This window comes from Nelusetta ayraudi, unplaced genomic scaffold (genome assembly GCF_046127955.1).
Source record: "Nelusetta ayraudi isolate G7.1 ecotype Tasmania unplaced genomic scaffold, CSIRO-AGI_Nayr_v1 ptg000048l, whole genome shotgun sequence".
NCBI classification, from domain to species: Eukaryota; Metazoa; Chordata; class Actinopteri; order Tetraodontiformes; family Monacanthidae; genus Nelusetta; species Nelusetta ayraudi.
The window spans coordinates 13546372-13570261 of NW_027466098.1; the positions used below are offsets into that span (position 1 = coordinate 13546372).

The 23890-nt window shown below is 43.2% G+C and overlaps 1 protein-coding gene across 6 annotated transcripts in view; it reads right to left on the minus strand.

Moving 5' to 3' along the window:
- Nucleotides 1-23890, minus strand: part of robo2 (roundabout, axon guidance receptor, homolog 2 (Drosophila)) — a 282559-nt gene that overhangs the window by 247923 nt on the left and 10746 nt on the right. The window contains exon 1 of one of the 6 annotated variants that reach the window (XM_076036457.1): nucleotides 2591-3107. The exons of the other annotated variants lie outside the window; for them this stretch is intronic. Coding sequence (XP_075892572.1) covers nucleotides 2591-2714 — 124 coding nt within the window. The 5' untranslated portion in view covers nucleotides 2715-3107. Of the gene's footprint in view, nucleotides 1-2590; nucleotides 3108-23890 lie in introns of those variants that run through there. 6 annotated transcript variants of the gene reach the window in all.

Genomic DNA, 23890 nt, shown 5'->3' on the forward strand with positions numbered 1-23890 from the left:
GGAATGTGGGGAAAGCGCAGGACTTTTTGGACGACTGCAGACATCATGCACGGGTTGTTTCGCCGTCGCGAGACCTCTAGAGCGAATATTCAATTTTCCGGAGATAGAAGGGTAACAGATGACATTCTGCTGCAACAGTCACCTTAACGCAGCTGGAGTACCTGGTTTTAATCCACTGAATACCCGCGCAGAGTCAGCACACGCTGCACAGGCTGCGCACGGCTGGCTGTGTGTCACGCAATTCTAACTCTAATCTAGTTAAGTTGGTCTTTCCAACGGTGTGCGCTCCTGTAGCCTGTTAAGACTGTGCACTAACATAATGTGCCCTGATTCTCCGCTGCCAAATGATGCTAGCTGCACAGAATGTCCCTGAGGTGATGCAGCACTGTGCAACACACTGCTTATCTCCCGAGAGTGTTGTTTTTATGTATGGCTTTTTATTTCATATCTACTTTTCTATAAATCTGGTTGACATAAAACTGAATTGTCGGTAAAACTCAGGACCAATGCTTACTGTGACATTACTATAATCTAAAATTGCCTAAAATCTGGGATGCTTGTCACTACAGGGTTTGTATGTCCGAAAGAAGGAAACTTGCATACTAAACTGCAGTTGCCAAAATGTATTCTAACAGGGTACGATTTGGGACAACATTCAGATTCTGACAGAACTCCAAATAAATTGTTCAACCGGGCACAGATCATATCCAACGTGAGGCAACAATAGACTTGAGAATGTGTCATAAAATTCTGATGACACATTATTTTTTCCTACTCAGCACAGATATGGGAAAAGGTCACTGCGCATCCGTAGCTCGAGTGATGGCTGGGATTTTAACAGCTGCTTTTCGCCCCAGTTTCACTAATTACACATCCATATATGTAGCAAAGACATCAACCCCGCCCTCCCCCATTTAACACCGAGCACATTATTTGAGGTGACATAATTTGGCCTCAAAGCTGTTTTTGAAATGTCTAATCCGATTAAAAAACGATGTCCAGTCTCTCTCTCTCTCTCTCTGTCAATTCACTAACTCCCATCTATCATCTGCCAAATCTACCAAAAGCCAAACTATAATTTCAACAACCTGAAAACAGTCTGAACCAGTTTATAAAAGCAAAGCTGGCCAAAGCCTGCTTCTGAGTCCAATTAGCCCCCAGCACCGACCGGGAGAGTGGAGCCAAATCCTCAGCTTTAACACCCTTAAAGTGTGAGGAGTCAGACAGATTATTTTCCTCCTCAACACAGTGTCAACCACTCTCCGACTATAATCAAAGATACCTGATATGTATGATTTCATATTGAGCCATCCAAGATGGGAGTGCCTCAACGGCCAGTGAGAAAGATCAGAGTGAAGAGCATCTTCACTCAGACACTTCAGTGTGTTGACTGTCCCTGCTTTCAAGCCTTTGTATTTATTTCTCCTCAGAAGTCCTGTTTCATCACACAAGTATCTGGCAGCTTTTGCAACAGTGGAGTAATTACTTCAAGCGTGAAGCCTCGAGTTGTGCAGGAGTCCTCTGTGTAGATTGCTCTGATAGAAGAACTCAGCAGATTGCGTGGTTATAAAGTCAGAAACTGAAACTGTCCTCAAGTCTATGTCCTCAAACATCTTTTAAATCGATGAAGACTCAACGATCATCTAGCCAGTTTAAGAGGCAACGCGGGCCTCAAACTTTGGGGCGGCTATGCGCTTCGGTGAAAGCGCCGTTGGACTCATACATGGAGAGTGTGGAGGAGAACCATCTGAAGAGATGTAAAGGCAGAAACGCTGAGACAGAACAAGAGCAAAGGCACAACGCGAGGAATCATTAAATAGATCAAGTTGGTGAAACTGGCTCTTTGAAGAGACACACATCCTGCCGAGCGTGAACCTCAAGTGCTAAACAATGCCGACAGGCTGCGAGGAGCATTTCTCAGCCCTCTCACTGAGCGCTGGCGCTTAGATTAGAGGCTCCTTTAATCCGACAAAGGGGATTAAATGCTACAAGAGAGGCGAGAAGACCGCTCCCACGGAGGGGCTGAGATGAATTATTAACACCTACTCCTCAAGACTGGTGATCTGAGTCTTTAAACCAAATATCACGCTTCGGAGACATTGGTGGCACGTCCCGGCGAGCAAACATTGGCAGGATGCACGAATGATCCTGATCTCATCCAACCCACTCAGCAGACATGGGCGTGCGTTTAGGTATTCCAGCGCCACGACCCCCCTGAAGCACGGCTATTAAGGGATAAACTTTGTCTATAATTGTCAATTTTGTTTTTTGGAGCAGGCGTCAACTGGCACAAAAAAGTTAAGTGAGTCAATTTCTCTTGAACAAACCTCAAAATACCAAAGTGCCGTAAATTATATCAGAGGGAAAACACCTCATTGATTGAGTCAAGACTTTCAAAGCAATATCGCTGAACCTCCATCACCTTTTCTTCACGAAAACAAGTCCAGCATTATTAAAAAAAAAAAAAAATGACAGACCCCACTGACCTGTCACAGCTTCGCTTTGGTGACATTTGGAAAAAAAAAAAACTTGAAGTTCAAAACATCTCCGGTCACACTCCAAACATCCATCACGCTCATCCGTCACTTACCCCCCTTGTTCCATCTGCCTTTGGTCCTCGCCTGACAGGTGAGCTGGGAACAGCCGGAGAGCACCACGAGAAAAAAAACGAGTTCAAACGCAGGAAGAGATCCAGACTTCGCCCTGGGAAACATGTCCAAGAGTTGCCGGCGAACCGAGTCACTCTCACATGGCTGTGAAGCTCCCTTCCGTCACGGCAGCGGCGGCGCGGCTGTGGCGCATGGTAACCCACCGCGCGTGGGCTGCTGTCATCGTCAGTCACGCTGGTGTCAGCCGCGGGTCTCCGGTCCTACCATGCTGTGCTTCTGCGATGCCCTGGCCGGGTGGCTGCTGGGGGTTTGTTTTGCTTCTTTCTTGTTTTTTCCCCCTTTCTCCTCCCTCTTTCTCTCTCTCTCTCTCTCAGCTACGCCGGAGCTCCAAGTGAGGCAGCATCTCTCCCCTCTGTGAAGCTCTGCCTCGCCAGGGCGCGCGGGAACCACGAGCGGGAGCACACAGCCTGCCACGCGACAGCTACGGCTCAGCTACGCTCAGCACGGTGCATAGGAACTCGCTCTCACTCCGGCTCTCTCTCTCACACACACACACACACACACACACACACACACACACACACACACACACGCTGCACGAGCACACACACATGCATGCATACCCCTCCTCTCGACATCTCTCTCTCTCTCTCGCACTCTCTCTCTCTCACTCTCTCACGCTCGCTGCTGCCACCGCTGTTGATGCCGACGCTGCTGTGGAGGAGCTGAAATGTTTTCTGCCCTCCTCACTCACTGGATTTTAACAGGGAATTGAAACCCCTGCACACCTTTCGACCGAGGAGCTTCACGAAGCCAAGGAGAACCCAGACGTTGGCACAATCCGCCTCTTTAGATTGCAGCGACTAAGACAACAAAGTTTTGGTGAAACATTTACGTGGACGCTTTTGATCTGTTTGATCCTTATCTTACTTTTTTTATAAGATTTTTATATAAGATTTTTTTATAAGATTGAGTTTGCATCTTTTTACCCATGACCAATGCAGCAAAGGATGGAAATAAAGAGGAAGGGGCGGGGCATACCAAGCTGCTGGTGGGTTAGGGTTACTGAGGAATACTCAGGGCACCGCCCTCCTAAGTGCTAGTAATCCAAAAGAGCTTATGCAAAAAAAAAAGTCTTGCATAACGTGCAAAGATTTGTTTGTACAGATTCTGATGCAACCACTCCAACCAATCAATGAGACTTTGCCACGTTGTTTTCACATTAAAAGGTTGTCGCCTGTACAATTGCCACCTCGTTTCTGCTGAGAGACGCAGATAATGAGGCTTGACAGCCATTGTTGTCGACGTTTGTGTCGCAAGTTGGGGGGAGACGTGATCCGTCCGTCTGTTCAGAACCACCCCGACTGGCTGAGGCGTAATTATCACCCTCGCTCCAAATATTAACCGGCTGTGTGATATTAATATATTTCATCGGTGATGATTCAAATGAGAAACGAGTCTTGCATGCAAAAGACAAAGTAGTATTAGTTGTGACATAAAAATAAATCTATATTCTAAATCAGAGTGGCACCAAGATTTCCCAGGAGGCTGCTGTCTTGGGTGGGAAGCCCACCCTTTACCACCCTTTATCAATATTCTAGATACATTTCTCAGACAAAGCGCCAAGGTCGTTATGCTCCCAAGTTCATAAAACAGGTGCTTCATAAGCCCGAGGTGTGAATAGGCTGTCTCAACCACACGCCGCTGCTTTAATGTCCTAATTACAGCCCCTGAAGAAACCCATGATCAAGTCCACATTTTTTTATATACACTGGGTGAATTATTAACTTGCATCCACATAATCCTCACTTGTTTCCGACCTGCACTCTCCATCTCTATTTATCAATTCCATCACGCTCCGACAAGCAGCAATGACAACAGGGACTGTAATTAAGCTTTCGGTATACTAAAAAAAAAAAAAGTGTGTATTTTCTCAAAGACGCCAGAGCAAGCATCTGTAGGCAATACAAATTTCTGATGGCAGATAAACAGGCGCAATGGTGTCTCCTCTCCGGGCTATTACACCCTAGCTGAAGTACATAATTCTAGAGCACGGCAGCCTTCTGTTAATTAAGTTGGGAGAAATTACTTGGCGATAACGTACATTCAATCACGCGTACATCAATTTACTGTATCTCCAGATCTAAATGTTGTTGTTTTTTCATTTGGAGTCACCTTACTGTATTAATACATGGTAAAAGATGATCACCTTGTTAATTTTACCTCCTTTCGAGCTTTGTGGTCAAATGGGCTCTAAACCAAAATGATGCTTCGATTATGTTCCAAACAGCTGAAACGTAAGAGTTAATGGAGAGTGAACAGAAAGTAGTGCCGTGTAGCCGGTCTTGAGTGACAGCTTATTACAATTTATGTCACCTTTCGTAAGTCATAGGTGTGGACCAAAAACCCTGATAAAAATGACTACACAAATGCCCTTGTAAAGGGAGTTAGCCTAAAGCAGAGGTTAAAGGCAGCGTAGATCCCTGTTATTTCCACAATCATGTAAACGTGGGCGGAATAAAAGCATTGCCCAATAAGACGGGATTGTTTATTGAACACTTATTTCCCTGAAATTGAGGTCGGAGACTCAGACAACAACATATCTGTGGGAGCACTAATGTGCGACAACACCTGCGTATCACTGCAAATTCTCCCGCTACCTCCGAAACAATTTGAACACATCGAAACGGCCACCAAAAGGATCGTGTGCAAATTGAAATCCCTGAGAAGCGCGTTACCCCTGTAGAAATGCAAATCCAAGTCATTCCAAAACGTCCATGCATCAGGTAAAACGCTGTGTGTGAAAATTCTGTCAACATAATCTGAACTAGAAACACTGGCTAATGGAGGGAGGGGGGCATAGAATCTCTGAAGATACAGCACCTTTGGCCCGGCTCTGGCGGTGTGAAGTCCCACTGTTACACAACCAATGACACTAAAAATTGGCAGATACACTGCATTGACCGTTGAGTGAAAAAAAAAAGCACTTAATGTAACGTTACAAAAAGGAAGAACAGCGCAGATGTTCCGAAATGGAACTCTTGGTGGGCGTCTGCCTGCCGACAATAGGGACAGACTTTGATGTCTGCTACCTCTAGTGTAAAATTAGTTCACTCAGACATAAATCTGGTGGAGTGCAGCTGAAATTAGCATTCACCATCTTTGTCTAAGGTCCCTCTGAGACCATTATGCTAACCGCTCAAAGATGTTTTTGAAAACACGTCAAGTCACACTCTGCCTTTCGCAAAAAAATACAGAACTAAAAACGGGAGGGGGAAGAAAAGAAGCCAGGACCTGAAACAAAAACAAAAAAAGTCTTTGCCGAGTCAATAACGCCCCCATAAAAAAAAAAAAAAGGCGTGCAGAGGTACAGTTGACTGTCGCCACCACAGTCAATACCATGACAGGGGGCGTAAGGGGGAGTACAGTGGAGAGGAGTGAAGTGAAGGGGAGGTGGGGACCCCTGGATCCATATTGTTAAGTCTGACAGCTTATCACCCCCAGACAAGAGCCCCTTGGATAAATGTGGTCAAGCAGCAGAGGAGCCAGCTTCAGCAGCGATGGGGTGCAGGACAGCGATAAGAATGAAGCTCTACTGGGCAAACCGGGGAGCCGAGCGAGGAGGCCCCAGGCAGAGAAACTCAGCCAACAGCAACGCTCATTCCAGCTCGTGCCCGCTAAACCTCTTAAAAAATTTACACATAGGCATTCACCATACTCAGCAAATATAGGTTAGAGCGGGCGTATGTGTTTGTGCGTCTTCAAGTGCAGGGGGGTTGTGTGTGTGCGTGTGTGTGCGTGTGCGTGCATGCGAGGAGACTGAACACATTTGCACTTTGGGTCTCGCGAACTGCCAGACAGCGAAGACAGAGGAATGGCTCAATAGGCGGCAAAAAAACAAAAAACAGAGAGGATAGCAGAAGGGACAAGAGGCAGATGAGAGAAAAGAAACAAAATCTCTTCTTGGTCTTTTCCCAGCCTCTTGAAAACACACCATGAAATTTGCTTTTTCACAGGAAGTGACAGAGCGGGCGCCATGAATTGATCCCCTGATGGAGATCTGGCTCTTTGTGTCGTCGTTTTCTCCTTTTGCGCATCTGCCTGCCCAGATACTGGATAATCTACTCGCTCCCAGCATTCCTAATCCAGCCATCCATCCCCATTCACTCCGCCCATGTGCGTCCCAGCACGGGACCGAAGTGCAGTTTGGAAGTCTATAATGGAATAGATTTGGTGGTTTGTCTCTTAAAATGATTGTTGTGTGCCGGCGAAATGATTATTTCTCCTGCAATGCTAATCTCTGGGTAATGATTAACATGCAATACAATTTAGCAGAAACGGGGGCAGGAAACTTTCATGTCGTGCTTTTATTATTGGCAGCATGATTTGTCGTCTGCAGACATATTAAAGCCATGGCTGGCAATGCAGTTGTTTAATCTGTATAGATTTTACATCTACAAAAAAAGATATGGAAATCCTGGCGCTTTGAAGAGAGATTGTGTTTTTTTTTTTTAACTTAGAGCTCCTGGCATCCTAATTTAAAAGATCATAAACAGATTACCTTCCCGTCAGGCAATTTTCATAAATAAACAATGGATAGAGATAAAACTGGTGGTATATAATAGCAACGGTTCCTGGTGGGTTTTACAAGCAAATAATGTCTGAAAGGCGAGACTCGTAAAGACAGCACTGTCTGCAAGGACACCTGCTGCAATCTCACCATAAAGTAGGGAACGCAAATTCTTATTTTAAGAAAGTTATATGACTGGTCTAGTGTGATTATGTTAAATCTGATTGCTTCAGGTACGATAAAAAATGTTGCTTTAACGAACAATAAATCAGCATCTGTTTTCGCTTACGCAACACGGTTGATGCGATGTGCAAACTAATCAAAAAAAAAAAAAAAACACCCTGTGCACCTCCATTACATTCTGAGCACGCAGCTCTCCAATCAGATTGCAGTACAGCCACCCGTATGTAAATGTCATGTGCAACCATTTGGGAACGGCTCGGCCTTGTCAGAGCGTCCATGAAAACACCAGCCCCAGTCCAAAAGTGCCGGACATGATATAGGAGCCGTTATGTCAGGGATACATTCCCATACAGTCAATCCTGGATAGACGTATGCGCCGAATGTGTCTGGGAACGGTCCGGCAAGTCAAAGAACAGCAAGGTAATAAGAATCAGAATGAGTTAGTGATGGCTGTCATAAAATATGGCACGGGTTTCTATTTACAACCTGTAATAAAACTGTCTCGGCCAGATTTATGGAGATGCTTGCCCCACGGAGCTAAACCCTTTTATTTTGCCAAGGGCATGTTAATAACCTCCATGGTGCATTCGGAATATATTGGCAGATGGACATTTTGTCTAATAGAGCATTGCAAACTGGGAAGCAGGTGCTAAAAAAAGCATCAGTGTCATGCTTATATGATATTCTGGTGGCAGCGTGGCTCCAGCCCTCAAGCTCCCTCCATCAGTCAGACACACCCAAACAGTATGCTGAGCTTTTATTTGTCTCGGCTCTCATCATTTCCCAGCCTCACTGGGAATAATGGGATTTAGATACATATATTTTTTTCCAGAAATGTTAAAATGTAAATCTGACCGTGCTACAATTTGGTCTCATTTCTGTGACGGCTTTAAGGCGCCCTGAGCTTCTGGGTTGACTCATCATGAACATGAAAATGCATAGTACCTTACATTTTTATGCACTGGACAGTCACTCAAAAAGGTATTTTTTTTTCAATGCTAGAAATACAGGTGTGATACGTTGTTGTTTTTTAACACAAATCAACCATAAAGTATTGAGCAGATAAAAGGTAGAAGTGAAATAAAATTCATCTACTTCGTCATCAGTCAGTGTGAAGATTAGTGTGTGTTTTTGTTTTTTCTTCGAACATATTGAAAATAATATGACAACACTAGCATCTAACCTAAATTTCTGGAGACCGTGGTTCATGCCCGACCAGCACACACTCTTGATTTGCCTCATCTCGTGAGTGATTGCCCGGCGCCGAACGATATGGGAAGACTTCACTTCCAAACACCGTCTTTGAAGAGCGATTCTACAGTTGGACAACCAGATCATTGCTGAGCTTCAAGAGATGAAAGACTCTCACGCCGAGTTAGGGAAAATGGCGGTCACACCTCGTAATGACTGGCTGCGATCCAGAACCGTCACTCTCAGTCGCTGGAAGAGGCATCTGAGGCTGGGCACTTGATTTATTGCTCTAGAGTAAAAGCATTGTTGTAGGGACTCTTAACGACCCCGAAATCTGGCCATGCATGAAAAAAAAACCCCGTGAACTGGAAACATCTTTTAACAGGTAGCAGGAGAGTGAAACAATACACGTGGCCAATAATGGTAACTAATGGCGTAATAGGATTAGTATTGATTAAACTGTAACTTAAGGGGCGAATTATATTGGCATGGTGTTTAAAGCCTTTTCAAAATAAATCATTGTGAAATAATCAGGCCTTACAGAAGGGCATGAGCCACTTTTTATATATTGCATTCTGGGTCATTAGTCGCAAGTGTGATAAATTGACTTAAACGAACATTAACACACGCACACATACACAATTGACAGCAGCAACAGGATTAATAATAAGAGAGGAAACATAGTATAAAAGTAAAGTTAAAGTTAGGGGGGGGGGCGATGGAACACGTGACACAGACATCAGCAGGAATTATTCAGACTGTGCTGAAAGCCATTACGGTATGAACGTTTGTTTACAAACACGGTGCCCCGCCCGTGCCACGACTGGAGTGCATTATGAAACTGTAATAAAAATCGAATTATACTCAGGTCTCCATTAGTGAGGGAGGAGGTGCAAAAAAAAAAAACAGATGCGAACCGAGTTCCGGTATTTGGCTGAGTGAGGAGGTTTGACTGCATACTAGTTTCCCTGCTTAAGGTCACCAATCCCTCCGACCAACGACACACACACACACACACACACACACACACACACACACACACACACACACACACACACACACACACACACACACACACACACACACAAGTCAGACTAGCTTCAGGCAAAACTCCAGAAATCTCATTTATTTCAATCCATTTGCACACGACTCCAACTCGTTGACCAATCTATCATCGACAAAGTGCTGAGCGATCTATCATCAGCTGGAGGCTCGTATTCTCCGAGAATATAAAACAAACTTCAACGGGGCAGTTTATCATCAAGCGCAAAATGACTGTGGTGGAAATGCCAAAAGGTCGCCAGGGGTCAGCAAAGTAATTTTTTTCAGATAAACTTTGCACCCCGCGCAGCAGCCAGACGACTCCACTAATGTCCTCTTCCTTTGTCTTAAATATGAGAGCGACAGAGGCAGCCGGCTCGCTGAAAGCTACGCACACATCCATTACTCCGTACAGTATCATCGGCGAACAATCACATCATCTTCCAGACACTTCCAGGTAGACTCGGACTCCGTCAGGCTCCGCCGGCGCTGCTTCCACGCGGCCAGCCGAGCCTACACAGTTCATCTCTCATTTCAGCAACACCCCTGATCACTGCAAATTGAATGAGTACAGTAAGCCACTCAGTATGAAATCTACCCCATGCATCCAGCTGAAAATGTGACTGAGCAGAAATAACTGTGGGAGAGAAATGCATTTAGAGGGGTGGGGGTCAGGTGGTTCTATAATGAATTTTTTTTTCCTCATAGATAGCATTTTTTTTTTTTTTTTTTTTTGGCTCTCGTCCAGAAAATAGGATCCATTTTCACATAAATTACAGGATGGACACCCACCGGTATCTTATGGGTCGGCCCGGGTTTTAAAAAATAGTTTAAAATGATGTCCAGATCAAATTCAGCCAGTTTTCAGGGGGGAAAAAATGCAACGTAGTAGGAATGTAAAGTTCACCAACAACTACACCACAATTTCAGCAAACAAGCTCCGACAACAACGACCGCATCACAAAAATTCAGTGCAACAGCTCAAAACTCTCAGTGCGACTTCAGCTCTTTGAGTGTTGGATACAACTTTGGCTAAATTACCTCAGACTCAGGACATTAATTTTGGACATTAATCCAAAGAAAATCTTAATGTCTAGCTGATTATGTGCAGTTTCTGTATACTGAACCTTTGATGTGTAAATTCTTCAGCTCCAAGGCTGATTGACATTTCTGACAACTGCCTCTTCTCAGTGTGCGTTTCATACCTGCGTGAAGGCAGTAGATGTGTTTTATGCCTCATCTGGAACTTACAAATTAAATAAATAATCATGAAAATTTGCTGGAATGGATAAATAAACGAGTATGTTTGTGATCCATGATCACCGCACACTAAAATACAGTGAACAGTGTTAAATTACTCCCAATCTGTGACTATTTCCTCTGTGTTTTGACTTGGAGGTCAGTGACGGTGTTAAGAAGTTCAGCTGTCAGTCACTTAGCACAGACTCGAGCACCTTACACAGATATGCATTCAACTGGGTGGGAACTGATGAGCAACTTTGAAAAGACGCCACGTGCATTTAATGGGTTTAATATACAGCTTAGTAAACTTACGCCTGTCTGCTTGGAATTTAATTTGAGGCTTAAGGACTTTATTTGTTTGGCTTACGGGGAAGTTGTACAGGAATCCATAATTTTGTTTGTTGTCTTTGCTGATGTAATTACCATCTGACTAAGCATCAATGGCACCGGCATGGTAATAATTGACTGCAGCGTTTTAACTTTGGAGCATCAAGGCTATGAACTTGTGGAAATTGGCATTATTATATAAGTGGTGGTGAATGTAATGATTTAATGTTTCTTACATACGACCCACAGACATATATCTGATGCATTATTCATATAAGGAACGCTTAAAAAAAAAAAAAAAGAGGGATTCAAATGAGTTTCATTGTCATTCCAGGCTGCACTTACATGAGAGCAGAACGAAATTAGTGACTGCGGTCCAGAGATACAGCCAAGAAGGTCAAGAAAGAGGTCATCGCGCTGACCTATTGAAGACACAGAGGGAACTGAGTCTCTTTACAAAGAGACAGGGAATGATAGAAACACTCCCAATAATATAATGGGATGGGTCCACTGCCTTAGGAGGAGGGTTGGACTCCAAACCTGCTTCCCTGAGAGAAAGACTGGCAGCCACTCAGCCGGGGCACTTCAAAACACAATTTAAATTTTGTCTGCCTGCCACATCCCATCCACCTCTCAACACTCTGCTGACAGCAGTGACAGTCTGCTTTTATGGCTCCAACTTGAAGGTTGCAGAAAGTTGAAATTCACCTGGAAAAGCAGAACTTTTATATTGTTTAAACTGGTTCATTTTTACCTTAACTTTCTCTTGAATCTCAACAAACATGTACGGCTTCACCCACGACTTATATTCACAGCACGAAACTGCCAAACACTTTATAACAATGACCATAAATACCTGGGACATGAATCCATTTTCCAAGTGTGATAGCTGGCTCTCGGCCAAAGCCTGTTTGACCTGTCAAACAGAGATTCAGTACACAGGGATGGCAACGCATTTCAAAGCTACTCTTCCATTTCCTCCGCCATTCAAGTGAAACTCTACGGAGAATCTCAAAAAAGGGTTCAAGACCAGAAAGAAACTGGGTTCTCTGATCAAAAATCAATGAACCGGCGACACAAATTCAGACTGCATATGAATGCTTCTCTAAATTCAAATCGACTAAAAGACTTTACGTTTTCATGTGATAATGGGCCAACACACACTGAAACATTCACGCCAGTGTTGTGAGTCAAACCATTTGCTGGGAGGGGGAAGCCAGTAGCATTGCTGACTTAAAGTTCTAGACGTGATCAGCAGTTGAGGGACAATATCTTTCACAAACACTGAAAAACAGTAACACAGTGGTGCCCCAGTAAGGGTGATTTATCCTCACTGTGTCACCATTCTTATTCTACTGCAAGGTGTGCACTGTTGTGAAATTACAGCATTTTTATTACAGGGTTCACTAGCTTCACTTTTCTTTTTTTTTTTACTTGTACCAGTCCTAAAATGTTCAGGGACCAGCTTTTTGCAGTCCCTGCTTGCAGTCCTCTCCACAGCCTTGAAACCTTGAAAGAGTCATTAAATGAACTCATTTAATTATCCAATCATATTAAATCCTCTCTTTTCAATTAAACACTTCATTAAGGGACAGTTTAATGGATTGTGACTCTCCAAAACTGAGCATGCTTCTTTCCTCCAAACCCCCCTCACCCCCCCCCAAAAAATGAGATTTTTATCCAAAGCATATCTCTACATCTTTACAGTGTTTAACAATGTACTGTAAATAAAATAAGTTGTAGATATAGTAACTGCTGCTTTTTGAAATTTGTAATTATACAGGAAATAAAAGTGAAAGCAGATCAACTTTTCTCGGCAAACTGTCCTCGGTGAGAGAACTTTCCTTGAAGGTTAGCCAAATTATTAATGGAAATATCCCGGTAGCATTTGACCAGCAGAGGCATAAGATTTCACAACACTACTATCTTTGATTGAGGGGAGCGGCAGATGTGATTAAGACGCTTCTGATTGTGCTGTCAGTCTTCTAAATGGACAGGACATCAGTGCTCACCTCACTGACATCCCAGTCTAAATGGGCGGCTGTGAAGATGCGTCCTCACATTTCCAGCACTCATTCATTTAAAAGACCCCTTTGCTAATCACTAAATCTCTCCTGGCCCGTCTGGAGGTAGGGCTTTATACAGGACAGAAGTCCACTCAGGACAGTCATCACCTTTACTGTCGGCACCAACGGCGCATACAATTAGCATTAACAACTGGCTACAAGCTGGCCGATCGAAAATGAGCTGGTGATGCATAACCGGGACGGTGTGAACACTTTGGGTGTGCGTGTTTGTTCAAACAACTGAGACAACAACCGTCTACTTTCAGGTATTCTCTGTAAGATTTCTCCCAAAACACTGCTGTTTTTGCTGTCCTAATTATTTCACAAAAAATGGAGAAAACAACACCGTTAGGTTTGAACAAGACACTTAAATATTGTTTTTCGGTTGTGCCCGGAGAGGAAATGCTCCAGTTCGAAAAGATGAACACAGACGAAGCAGCAGTTGGAGAATTTTTCCTTTTCTTTTTCCCGGGGCAGATGTGTGGTCAGAGTAAACAGCAGCCTATCGATTCCACCTCATGGTATAATGTTTGTGCTTCAATCTATAAAGAAGCTGTTTGCTCTATGAAGATGCGTCTGACATGGAATTAATCACTTTGTATTGAACACAGCCTTTGTGAGCCCCTGTCGAAATTTCACTTTACCAATAAGCGCGGTATGCCGTTCCAGCGAAGTTAAAATGACGCACAACAATGCATTTGCTTTACATCTTATACTTGCAGGTCATGCATGGGGCAGAATTTGTTTTTGCGATTATTAAAAGGCGCAATGATGCCGGAAGCGTTCATATTTTTCATGCTGGCCCAGGTTCTCAGCTGAGTTTAGTGCAGCCACCGAGAGAATAAGATAAACCTGCTAAACACAGTTTATTTCCTCAGGCTGACTTAGTAAAGCAGTGCCTCTCAACCTTTTTCCCCCCCAGGCAATGTTAAGGAGAACATCGCCATGATATCATTCATTCTGCAGCTTAATTTGTAAATTCTATATTAAATATATTTCAGCAAAAAAAGAAATTGTCTTCTTTTAATTTGACTATCGAGAGCACAAGTGGGACGTGAATAACAGTTCACCAGATAAAGATGCTTTCCAGAATACTTCTGTTCTGAGGCAAAACCATCTGGATGGTTTAGGTTTTATCATTGACTATGATTATTTCCCCTAAAATCAATTTGTTCTCTATCAGACAGTGATAATTCCAAATAAAATAAACAAACATTTCACGATACAGATTATAAAGCCTTCTCATTCAAAAAAAAAAAGATGTTTCAGTCACGTTGACATCGTCCTTGAAGAGTAACACTCTTTAATGACTCAACATTGTCATGGCAGCACGGGCCATTCTATTGATTTCCATTCTATTGTCCAAGGCTGTAGTGTCTGTCTGCACCATATATTACACTTTATTGTAAAATATTGAACATTTTCAAGAAGTGAAGACACTAGCTGTAAACAATGCGCTACAAACTGTCACAATTGCCAAATTGACCTCATTGCGATTAAAGACAGAATAAACAGCTGGCAATGTCTTAATTAAAAATGTAATCTTGACAGGAATGCTGCTATACATGCAAATGTTAATGAATTGTAAAGGGATTTTAATATTGCCGCACACCATCATACATACAAGGATAGCACACACATCTGTAGGTGAATCGAGCCAATCAGGTTTAGCCTGGAGGCTGCAGTGCAAAAGCACTTTTTTTTTTCGCAATATACATTTTTTCAGAAGAATAAATTAAGAAAAGGTTCTTCTCCTTAACTTGCCTTACCGAACGGCCTTTCATTCGGCGTTTGTTGCTGACTTTGCATAAAACTTGGAAAAAGGTCTTTGAAATAAGTTATTTGTGGGCTAATCTTCTCCCAAAAAAAAAAAAAAAAAAAAGGAATGACTTTGCAATTTATTACATTTCCGAGTAGCACATTGTGGATTATTTTCAAAACAGCTTCGTCCAAAATCCAACTCTAGTAGCAAATGGCTGAGTTTTCCGGAAAGTGCTGCGGACGAGACGTAACTACTGTGACATCAGCTAATTTGTTGGAGGGACGCTGCTCCGTCATGAACCCCGGGCTGATGATAGAGGCGCGCCAGTGAGCGAGCGGGAAGCGACGGGAGACGGGAAAGAGTGACAGTCAGCGAGTGGCAGAGAGGGACGGAGGAAGTGTCCACACTGCTTTGGAAGGCGAGCAGAAACGAAGGCTGACAGGTGAACCCGTGAGAATTGACCGGCCTATATCCAGCTGTCAGCGGGAGCTCATCTGGCACCAGCAGAGTTTATATGTCAAGAAGGAGAAAGGACGGCCGGATCCCCGAGTACGGCCGCGGCGCGACGCACTGAGCAGCTTTAACGAGCGACACGCAACAACAGCAGAGGACACGAGGACACGAGAATGATTAGCATCTCACACATGGTGACGCTCAGGCGGTTGCTATGCCTCGGGAAAAAAGGAAAATTGCACGCAATTACTCACAAATGAATGTTGACAGCTGAAATCATCTGACAACTTGACAGTTTGCGATGAAGATTAAAAGGAAAATGATGCACTGCTTTATGAGCGTTTAAATGTCTTGTTGTATTACTGTCAAACTTTTCCTGAACGGGACGGCTCGTCACAAGAGGGGCTTGTTGCTTTGTTCATAAAGCTGCTTGGTGACAGCTAAAATTTCAGGTGAAAGCAGAGTTACTGTAACCTTTACTTTAAACCGGTTTGGTTTTTGTATGCAATTGTAAAGAGGAAAAGGGGTTTCTAAATCTACCTAAATCTGTCGCAAGGTCCGTTAGATCCGACAAAGAAGGGGGAAAAAAAATCAGCCTTGGCCCTGGCACTTTAATGCACTGTGTATTTTTAGTCCTTGACATAAAGTGACACAGACGGACATCATAAAAAACGGAAGTGGCAGTGAAGCTCAATGGTCTGATTCAGGGTCAAGAGTAAATAAATACAGCAGGGTGGGATGAAAAAAAGAGTGGCGCGTCAAGTTTTACCGACCCGAAAATGTAAAGTGAAATGATCAGATGGTTATCAAATTACATTTTCATTTCCCATCGCAATTCAATCATCACAACCTCTGACGAACACACAGCTGATAGTGTGACTAGATTCTTTTTGGCCCATTCTCACGTCAAAATGAGTGACTGTGAAGCACGAACTCTAATGGCGCTCGTCGAGCCTGCCAAGTCCAGGCGTCGGCTCTTTAATTTGCCAAACAATCGGCCTCCCGGCACAAAGAAACCCCTGGTCCCTGTGACGGGAGGCGGAGGGGAAGATGCTGACAATTTAAGTGTCCTCTTCCCATATATAAAGACCACTGATTTGACTGGTGAAAGCCCCGTCGCCCGCTTTGGAGATCTCCATTTAAGGTTAGTGTGCACATGTCAGCGACACTTATTGTCACCTGAGAAAAGGAGAGAGTGGCACAAATGGCAGGCTCAGTGGCGGAAGAATGGCTCGGTGGGGGTTCGAGGTGGAGCATATCATATGTTTGCCACGTCAAGGCCTTCAAAGGTTCTGCCAATACGGAACATGACAATCGTTGGTGCTCCAATGTTGGGGAGCTCCAATTAAAACATAAATAATACCCCATTAATTAACACGGATGCTTTACGAGCCAAGTCCTCCAAGTGAAGAGCGGTGCAGACGTGCGACAGCGCATCATCACCTCGACTGTGTGGGGTTGAAACAAGAAATCAGAGCAGCTGCTTTTTCCAAAAGGCTGGTATGGCCTTTAACCTATGATGAAGGATTTGTCCAAGACTCACACATCGCCAACAGTGGTGAACATGTGGCCATTGTCTCTAAAATTCTCAAAGACCTGTCAAGGCCTGCAAAAGTTCTGCCAATACAGGACACAACAGTCGCTGGCATTGTTGGCCTGCAACCAGGTAAAGTGACGTTTACGAGGGGGAAGCTCCTATTGAAACGTCAATAATATCCCATTAATTAACACAGATGCTTTACGAGACAAGTCCTCAAAGTGACGAGTGGTGGCGATGTGCAACAGAGCACGGAAGTGTGCAGCACTCTGCCTGACCCGCCGATCCCTATAGGCAGAGTGGGCGTACCGTCTTTCCGCTCATGCATTTTTCATTGCAGCGAAAATAGAGGCGTAAGTGCAAGAACATGCGGGACCGGCGTCGTTCGCAGCTTTTTTGTTAAGGAGGAAACAGGTTGTGAAATGCGCCGTTATTGCGAGTACGCCGGAGAACGTTCCAGGGAAGGGAAAGCCCGGGGAGAGTATGAAAACCTGTCCATGATTGATGCTTAGGAAGAACCTTTGAGTCACGATTAAATCCTTTTGTATCAGGTTTTGAATCAAGTTCCACTTCAACTTAGGTAGGCCAGCTTGAAGCAACTTGGTCACATATTCATCCAGGAGGTCCTTTTTATTCAAGCAAAGTCCCTTACAAGGACTGACCACTGAGGAGGTGGCAGCAGCCTCGGGTCGACTGCCAAATCATCACCTCGACTGTGTGGAGTTGAAACAAGAAATCAGAGCTGCTGCTTTTCCAAAAAAGGCTGATACAGCCTTTAACCTGAAGGATTCGTTCAGGACTCACACATCACTAACAGTGGTCAATATGTGGCAGTTGTCTCTGCAGAGGACGATTAAAATCCTCAAAGACTATTTTCATTTTGATTCCCTTCAGACTTTTAAGTCTCGGGTTCGGTCCATGTCTCACAGTGATTGCCAGTCTCGTCTCCTTTTGCTCAGGTTCCAGTGGGGACAGAGCACAACGTACAGAACATCTCTATAGGAACACTCATTAAATGCCTCTTGTCCAATTAAATTGCTTGGCTGCTACCAGCTATTCTATGTGAATAGCTATGATCAGCAGTATAAAAAAGACTCACCTGTCTGACAGCTGTGAACATGTAAAGGTTTCAAAAATAATACTGAGCTGCACGTGAGGTCCATGCATCATCTGTGACAGTTCTAGCGGAGCTCTTAAATAGCTTACCTCAGGTTGCAGCATCTCTAAGAATAGCTGCATCGCTAAGCCAAGAGGAAAGTAAAGCGTGGGACTGTTAAAATTTAATGGGCAACAGAACAACCTTCTTTGAGTCGACAGGAATTTATAAAACACCAACCCCCAAAACTGAAAGTATTCTATAAAATACACATTTTTCTGGTGTTCTGCAGTTTTATTAACAATATTTATTCAAAATGTAGTTTTTAAATTGCTTGAAATAAACATACTTTTGCAGGTCAATTCAAAATGTTTGACCTTTTGTTGGTGCATTAAAAATATGTGTTAGTATCTTACTTTTCCAAAGCTTTCATGGAAAAGCAAAAGAATGCAATCTAACTATATGGTCACTTCAGTCGGCAGTTGAATCTGGAACCTTTTTTTAAACAAAAACTAAAATCTAATGAACTCTTACAGCTTCAATCATTCTAGAAAGCCCTTCTTTTTTCCTTTTTTCAAATTTTTCATTTTGATCAAATTTGGACGAGCAGCTAATGTTGGCAGGTCTGCAGTGAGAAAAGATTAATAGGTTGTTTTCAGACACCAGCTGGGAGACTTGCCCTTTTGGTCAGTAAGCCATCATCTGAAACAAAGGCAGTTGGGAAGTAATTAGGCAATTAATGAGCAATGAAAATTGATGCTTCCGTAAGCATTTATACAATTTTAAGGTACCCTTAGGTCACAGAGAGAATCATTTTGCCAAGTTTGATCAAAATGACGTTGTATCAACTTATCCTGGAGAGACCTGATGATTTTTTTCATATGTGGTTACAGGATACATTAAAAAAAAAAAAAGGATTATGCCACATTTAAAAGAGGATTTTTGTGTGACAGAAATCAATTTAGTTCATAATGAGCTTGAATTGCCACTAATAGAGGAGTTAAATTAAAAGGAAAAAATACAAAAAAAACAGAGATGAAAAATCAATTTAAAAAAATCTATAACTACATTATGCTTTGAAGTCAGAAAACAAAAATACACAAAAACACTTAACAACACCTTCAAACTGCTGTCTGGCTCTTTAACACAGTCACTCATAAACCCAGAAGGCAACGTATATGTGAGGAACAAACGCGAAAGACCATTAGAAGCCTTCTTGTGAGTCTAGGAAGAAAAGCAGCTTCGCCATGTTTTTACTAGTCTGTCCCTTTAACCTTAACTTGCACACAAGTGAGCAGAAATGCTTTGAATCTAAAGCTGGGGCATACTAATACCTACAGTGTTACATACCTTAGTCTGGTCTGGGTTTCAACATTACAGCGGGGCAACTGTACCTTTCCAGCTGTAAATGTCTGTATCTAGGGTGGTGCACTGGTTGGCACTGCTGCCTCACAGTGAGAAGGGTGCAGGTTCAGTTCCAACCTGTGGTCTTACTGCGTGAGTTCGCATGTTCTCCCCCACCTCCCTATGAGTACTGCGGCAGTGCACATGAGGCTAATTGGCTACTCTAAATTGTCTGTGAGAGTGGATGGTTTTGTTAAGTTGGCACTCAACTGTAGTGTAACTAAAATCTAAAGCTAAGTTGATGATCTAAAGCAGTGGTTCTCAAACTTTCTCTGTCACGCCCCACCTTGGAGGAAGAAAATTTTTCATTTTCCCCAAATTGGACGTGGCTGTGTCTTGAGGGATCCCGATGAACCTGCAAGTGGTCCCATGTCTGTAGGACAAAGTTGACCTTTGACCCCATAGACTTGCATGGCATTAGGGTTAGCGATAAGGCTGGAATTAGGGTTAGGGTTAGGGTTACTGCTGGAATTAGGGTTAGGGTTTCGGGGTTCCTCATGGGCTAGAAGCCCCAAATTTGAAGTGGCTGTGTCTTGTGGGACCCCGATGAACCTGCAAGTGGTCCCATGTCTCTAGGACAAAGCTGACTTTTGACCCCATAGACTTGCATGGCATTAGGCACCAACAGCTGTGAAATAAAAGCTGCACCCTTCAAAACACGAGTGCACTGTTTTCTTTCCATCTATGTATCTGTCTGTTTTGTTTTGTCACTGAAAACACAAACAAAAACATGCCTAGTCAACAAAAGGGTAATATGATAAATGTGCAGCAAAACGTGCAGACAAAACAAAACACAACAAAGGACACAATTTCAATACCCCTGCTCCTTCAGTCCAACAGGCATCGATGGCTGGAGAGGCTCTCGGGGCATAGAAACTGCAGCGCCATGAATGGCACTATAATCAATAGCTTCCCTGGCCACTTGTTAAAAATGTCATTTCCATCTACGAGTCGCTGAGAGGGCCCCTTACCAAGAAAGAGCTGCATATCATTCCCTCCAGACAACCGACGGGATAAAGAATAGGGGGGCACTGTCGCTGACCGGTATTGATAGTAAGGGAAAATGTGATTGCTGGTATTAACTTCCACCCAGATGTCTGCTAAGGTGCTCTGGTGAGAATTAATGCAGACATAACCGCATTAGGATAATACGCTCGTTTTCTCATTTTGCACTGGAGGAAAAAGAGTTGTATCCTGTTACTACATTATAATACCAGGACACGGCACGATGATTTGAAGGTAAAATGCCACCACTCCCCGAGTACAACGTCATTATTATAAATGGTGCCACCTTAATAATGTTGGGTTTTCTATAGAGATAATGAAGGAAATAAAATATGATGATGATTAGAGACTTTCGATATCCAACTTGCTCAAGAACAAAGAGTCAGACAATAGGTGATTTCATGATGAGATACTTTTGTCTTTACTCTTGAGTTCTTTAAACTAAAAATGTTTATTTGTAGGACTGTGATTTACTGGGTCCTCAATTTAAGATAAAAAAAAAAATAGCTTTTAACATTTGACGACCAAGTGATTTGAATAAAAACAGTCTCTGTAATCCAAGCAACAGTCATTGACACATAAATGACATTATTTTGACAATCAGCATTTGATCTTATACATATCCAAATTCTCTGAGACACAGTGAAGCCTGTCGAGGTTTTGATGTATGTTTAAGAGGATTATGCCGAGCGCAGAGTAAAAGCGCTAAATACATCAAAGTTATAATCTTAGAGCTGCAAACGACGAGCAAAATAACGGCAATTTCCTGCTTCGTTGTGAAGGAAAGGTAGAAAAAATATATTTAAAAAAAACGAAACACATGCACACCCACTTACCACATTGTAATAATAACTTCAGCTAATCTAATAATAGCTACAGTGTATTTATTCATGGCCATTGTCTTTTTTTGTTCATTTCTCTTTCAACTCTAAATTAGTCTCCTGTCCATTATGTTAAAAATTGTGAGGAGTAAAAGAAACAGCTGCATATCATTCTCTCCAGACGACTGGAGAGTTTTGTTGTTTTTTAAAAAAAAAAATGATATTGTTCACAGTACGTCAGATTAAAAAGGGTTTTCTGAAACTAACCATCTATCTCTGATTCTGACAATATACTTTTTTTTTTTTAAAGCACCAGATGCTGCACTGTTCAAACTCAAACAAATGTTATCGCAAAATAACCGTCATTAATTGGCTTTACTTCGAGTCAGGCTACGTTCAGACTATGAGCAGAGCCAAAGTGGTTTTGGTTACTGCTGGACTGTTCTGCTCAAAGATCCTTCTCACAGGCACAAACCTGTGCCTTTTGGTTTTTGTTTCTTTTTTTGCTTTTGCTTCTTCTTTTTTATTAAGGCCACATTTCCACACAGGTCATAAGCACTGGTCTATAGGAAAATGCATTATATTAGTGCGAGCGCTTTTTGTCTCATTGTCTGTTGAAAATCCAATAAGTCTGAGCCAAGTCTCTGACACAGTCTCACCTCAGACTGGCTGCCACAGTGTCTCCTCACAGGCGTTTTGTTCCAATCTCAGACACCAGCTAGTCAATGATAATAACAACAGGTGGGATATTACACTTTACATCGCATATCGCAGTGCTTATCGGCACTGAAAAGCACTTGCATGAAGAAGCAATGCATTAAATATAAGAGTGGGGCGGTGACGATGGGGGGCGTAATATCTTTTGTTTGTTTCAGTGCGGAATCCATATAAAAAGGCAATATATATACTAAGGATATAAATATTGTGTTCACCAGTAAACAAAGATAGAAATCAGTTTGGAATGGAAGCAGACATTCCTGTTTTCCTTAATCTTTATACCAAAAAAATACACCCATGGTCACTAAATATAGACTGCAAGTAAAGTGAGGGCACAAGGAGGACTTTGGTCCAATCCGTCTGCGGCCTGACGTGACGCCCGGCTGACACTGTGTGGCAAGTGTGTGTGGGTGGAAGGTGCCAGCTCTGTCAATAGTCAGGTATATCAACAGCGGCTACAGTCATAATCCCTCTCGGGCTGCCGCTGCAGTTGTCAGAGGGCTGCTCCATATGCGCTGGATTACTCAAGAAAACCCCAGCAACAGTAAACACATGTCAAAGAGCATCGCGCTGCCACTTCCTCAGGACAGGTGGAAATCTCTGTCTGAATCAAGAGGGCAGTGGGAAAGTGTTCAAAGTGGACTGTGCGACACGGACAGGGATGCAGCACTTGTATCTACTTTACTTGGGTGCATCAGTACGTCCCTTTCAGAAGCTGTCAAACTTCACCGGTACTGAAATAAATTGGTCCTGCACAGACAACCGCTTGTCCGAACCAGCATCTCGTTCAGTCCGTATGCGCCGGCGCAGTAGCACCACGTCGCACATTAGCATGGTCCAAGACTGCCGCCATTGATTTTCAGTGTTACTGCTATGTTTGGGTACACATCTGCAAGCGCTGGTACCAAACAGTACTTTCGTAATCATTACAGTGTTGTAATACAGATTCTGGGTGGGTGTGTCAAGTAAAAGGTGACATGACAATATGGTATAATTGGATAAAGGCCCATCTCCAATCAACAATATGGATTTGCTCGATGAAATTGTGGACTTTGATACACTCTGCATGCAGCAAGCTGAAATTAGAATGGACAAGTGGCATTTTTTCATCATCATCTTATTGATTTAGTTGGGTTCTCACCTGTCTAATTAGGTAGCTTGTTTTTATTCCAAATTTAATAAAAAGGTAGGCTAGGCTGCTGAAGTGTTGGTGTTGAGAGAGCAACATATGATAGCTGGCTGATCAAAGCAAACACAACTGCAGGGTTTTTGGCTCCAACATTTGGTACGGGCGACACGGTGGCGCAGTGGTTAGCGCTGCCGCCTCACAGCAAGAAGGTCGTAGGTTCAATTCCGGGGCCCAGGCCTGGGACCTTTCTGTGTGGAGTTTGCATGTTCTCCCTGTGTCTGCGTGGGTTCTCTCCGGGTTCTCCGGCTTCCTCCCACACTCGAAAAACATGCATGTGAGGTCAATTGAACACTCTAAATTGTCCGTAGGTGTGCATGTGAGTGTGAATGGTTGTCTGTCTCTATGTGGCCCTGCGATGAACTGGTGACTTGTCCAGGGTGTCCCCTGCCTTTGCCCTAAGACAGCTGGGATAGGCTCCAGCAGACCCCCGTGACCCTAAATAGGAATAAGCGGGTATAGAATATGAATGAACGAATGAATGAATGAATGAACATTTGGTACCTCCATCACTCAACAAGGGAATGACTAAAAATTAATTGACATCAATGAAAAAAAGATTTGGTTTGACTGCAGTTGATCAAAGATGTTCAATCACCTGGAGAATCCAACAAAAAAGGTGCCTGAAGCATATTTGAATATATTAGAACGGTTAATAATGACACACTCAATAATAGGAA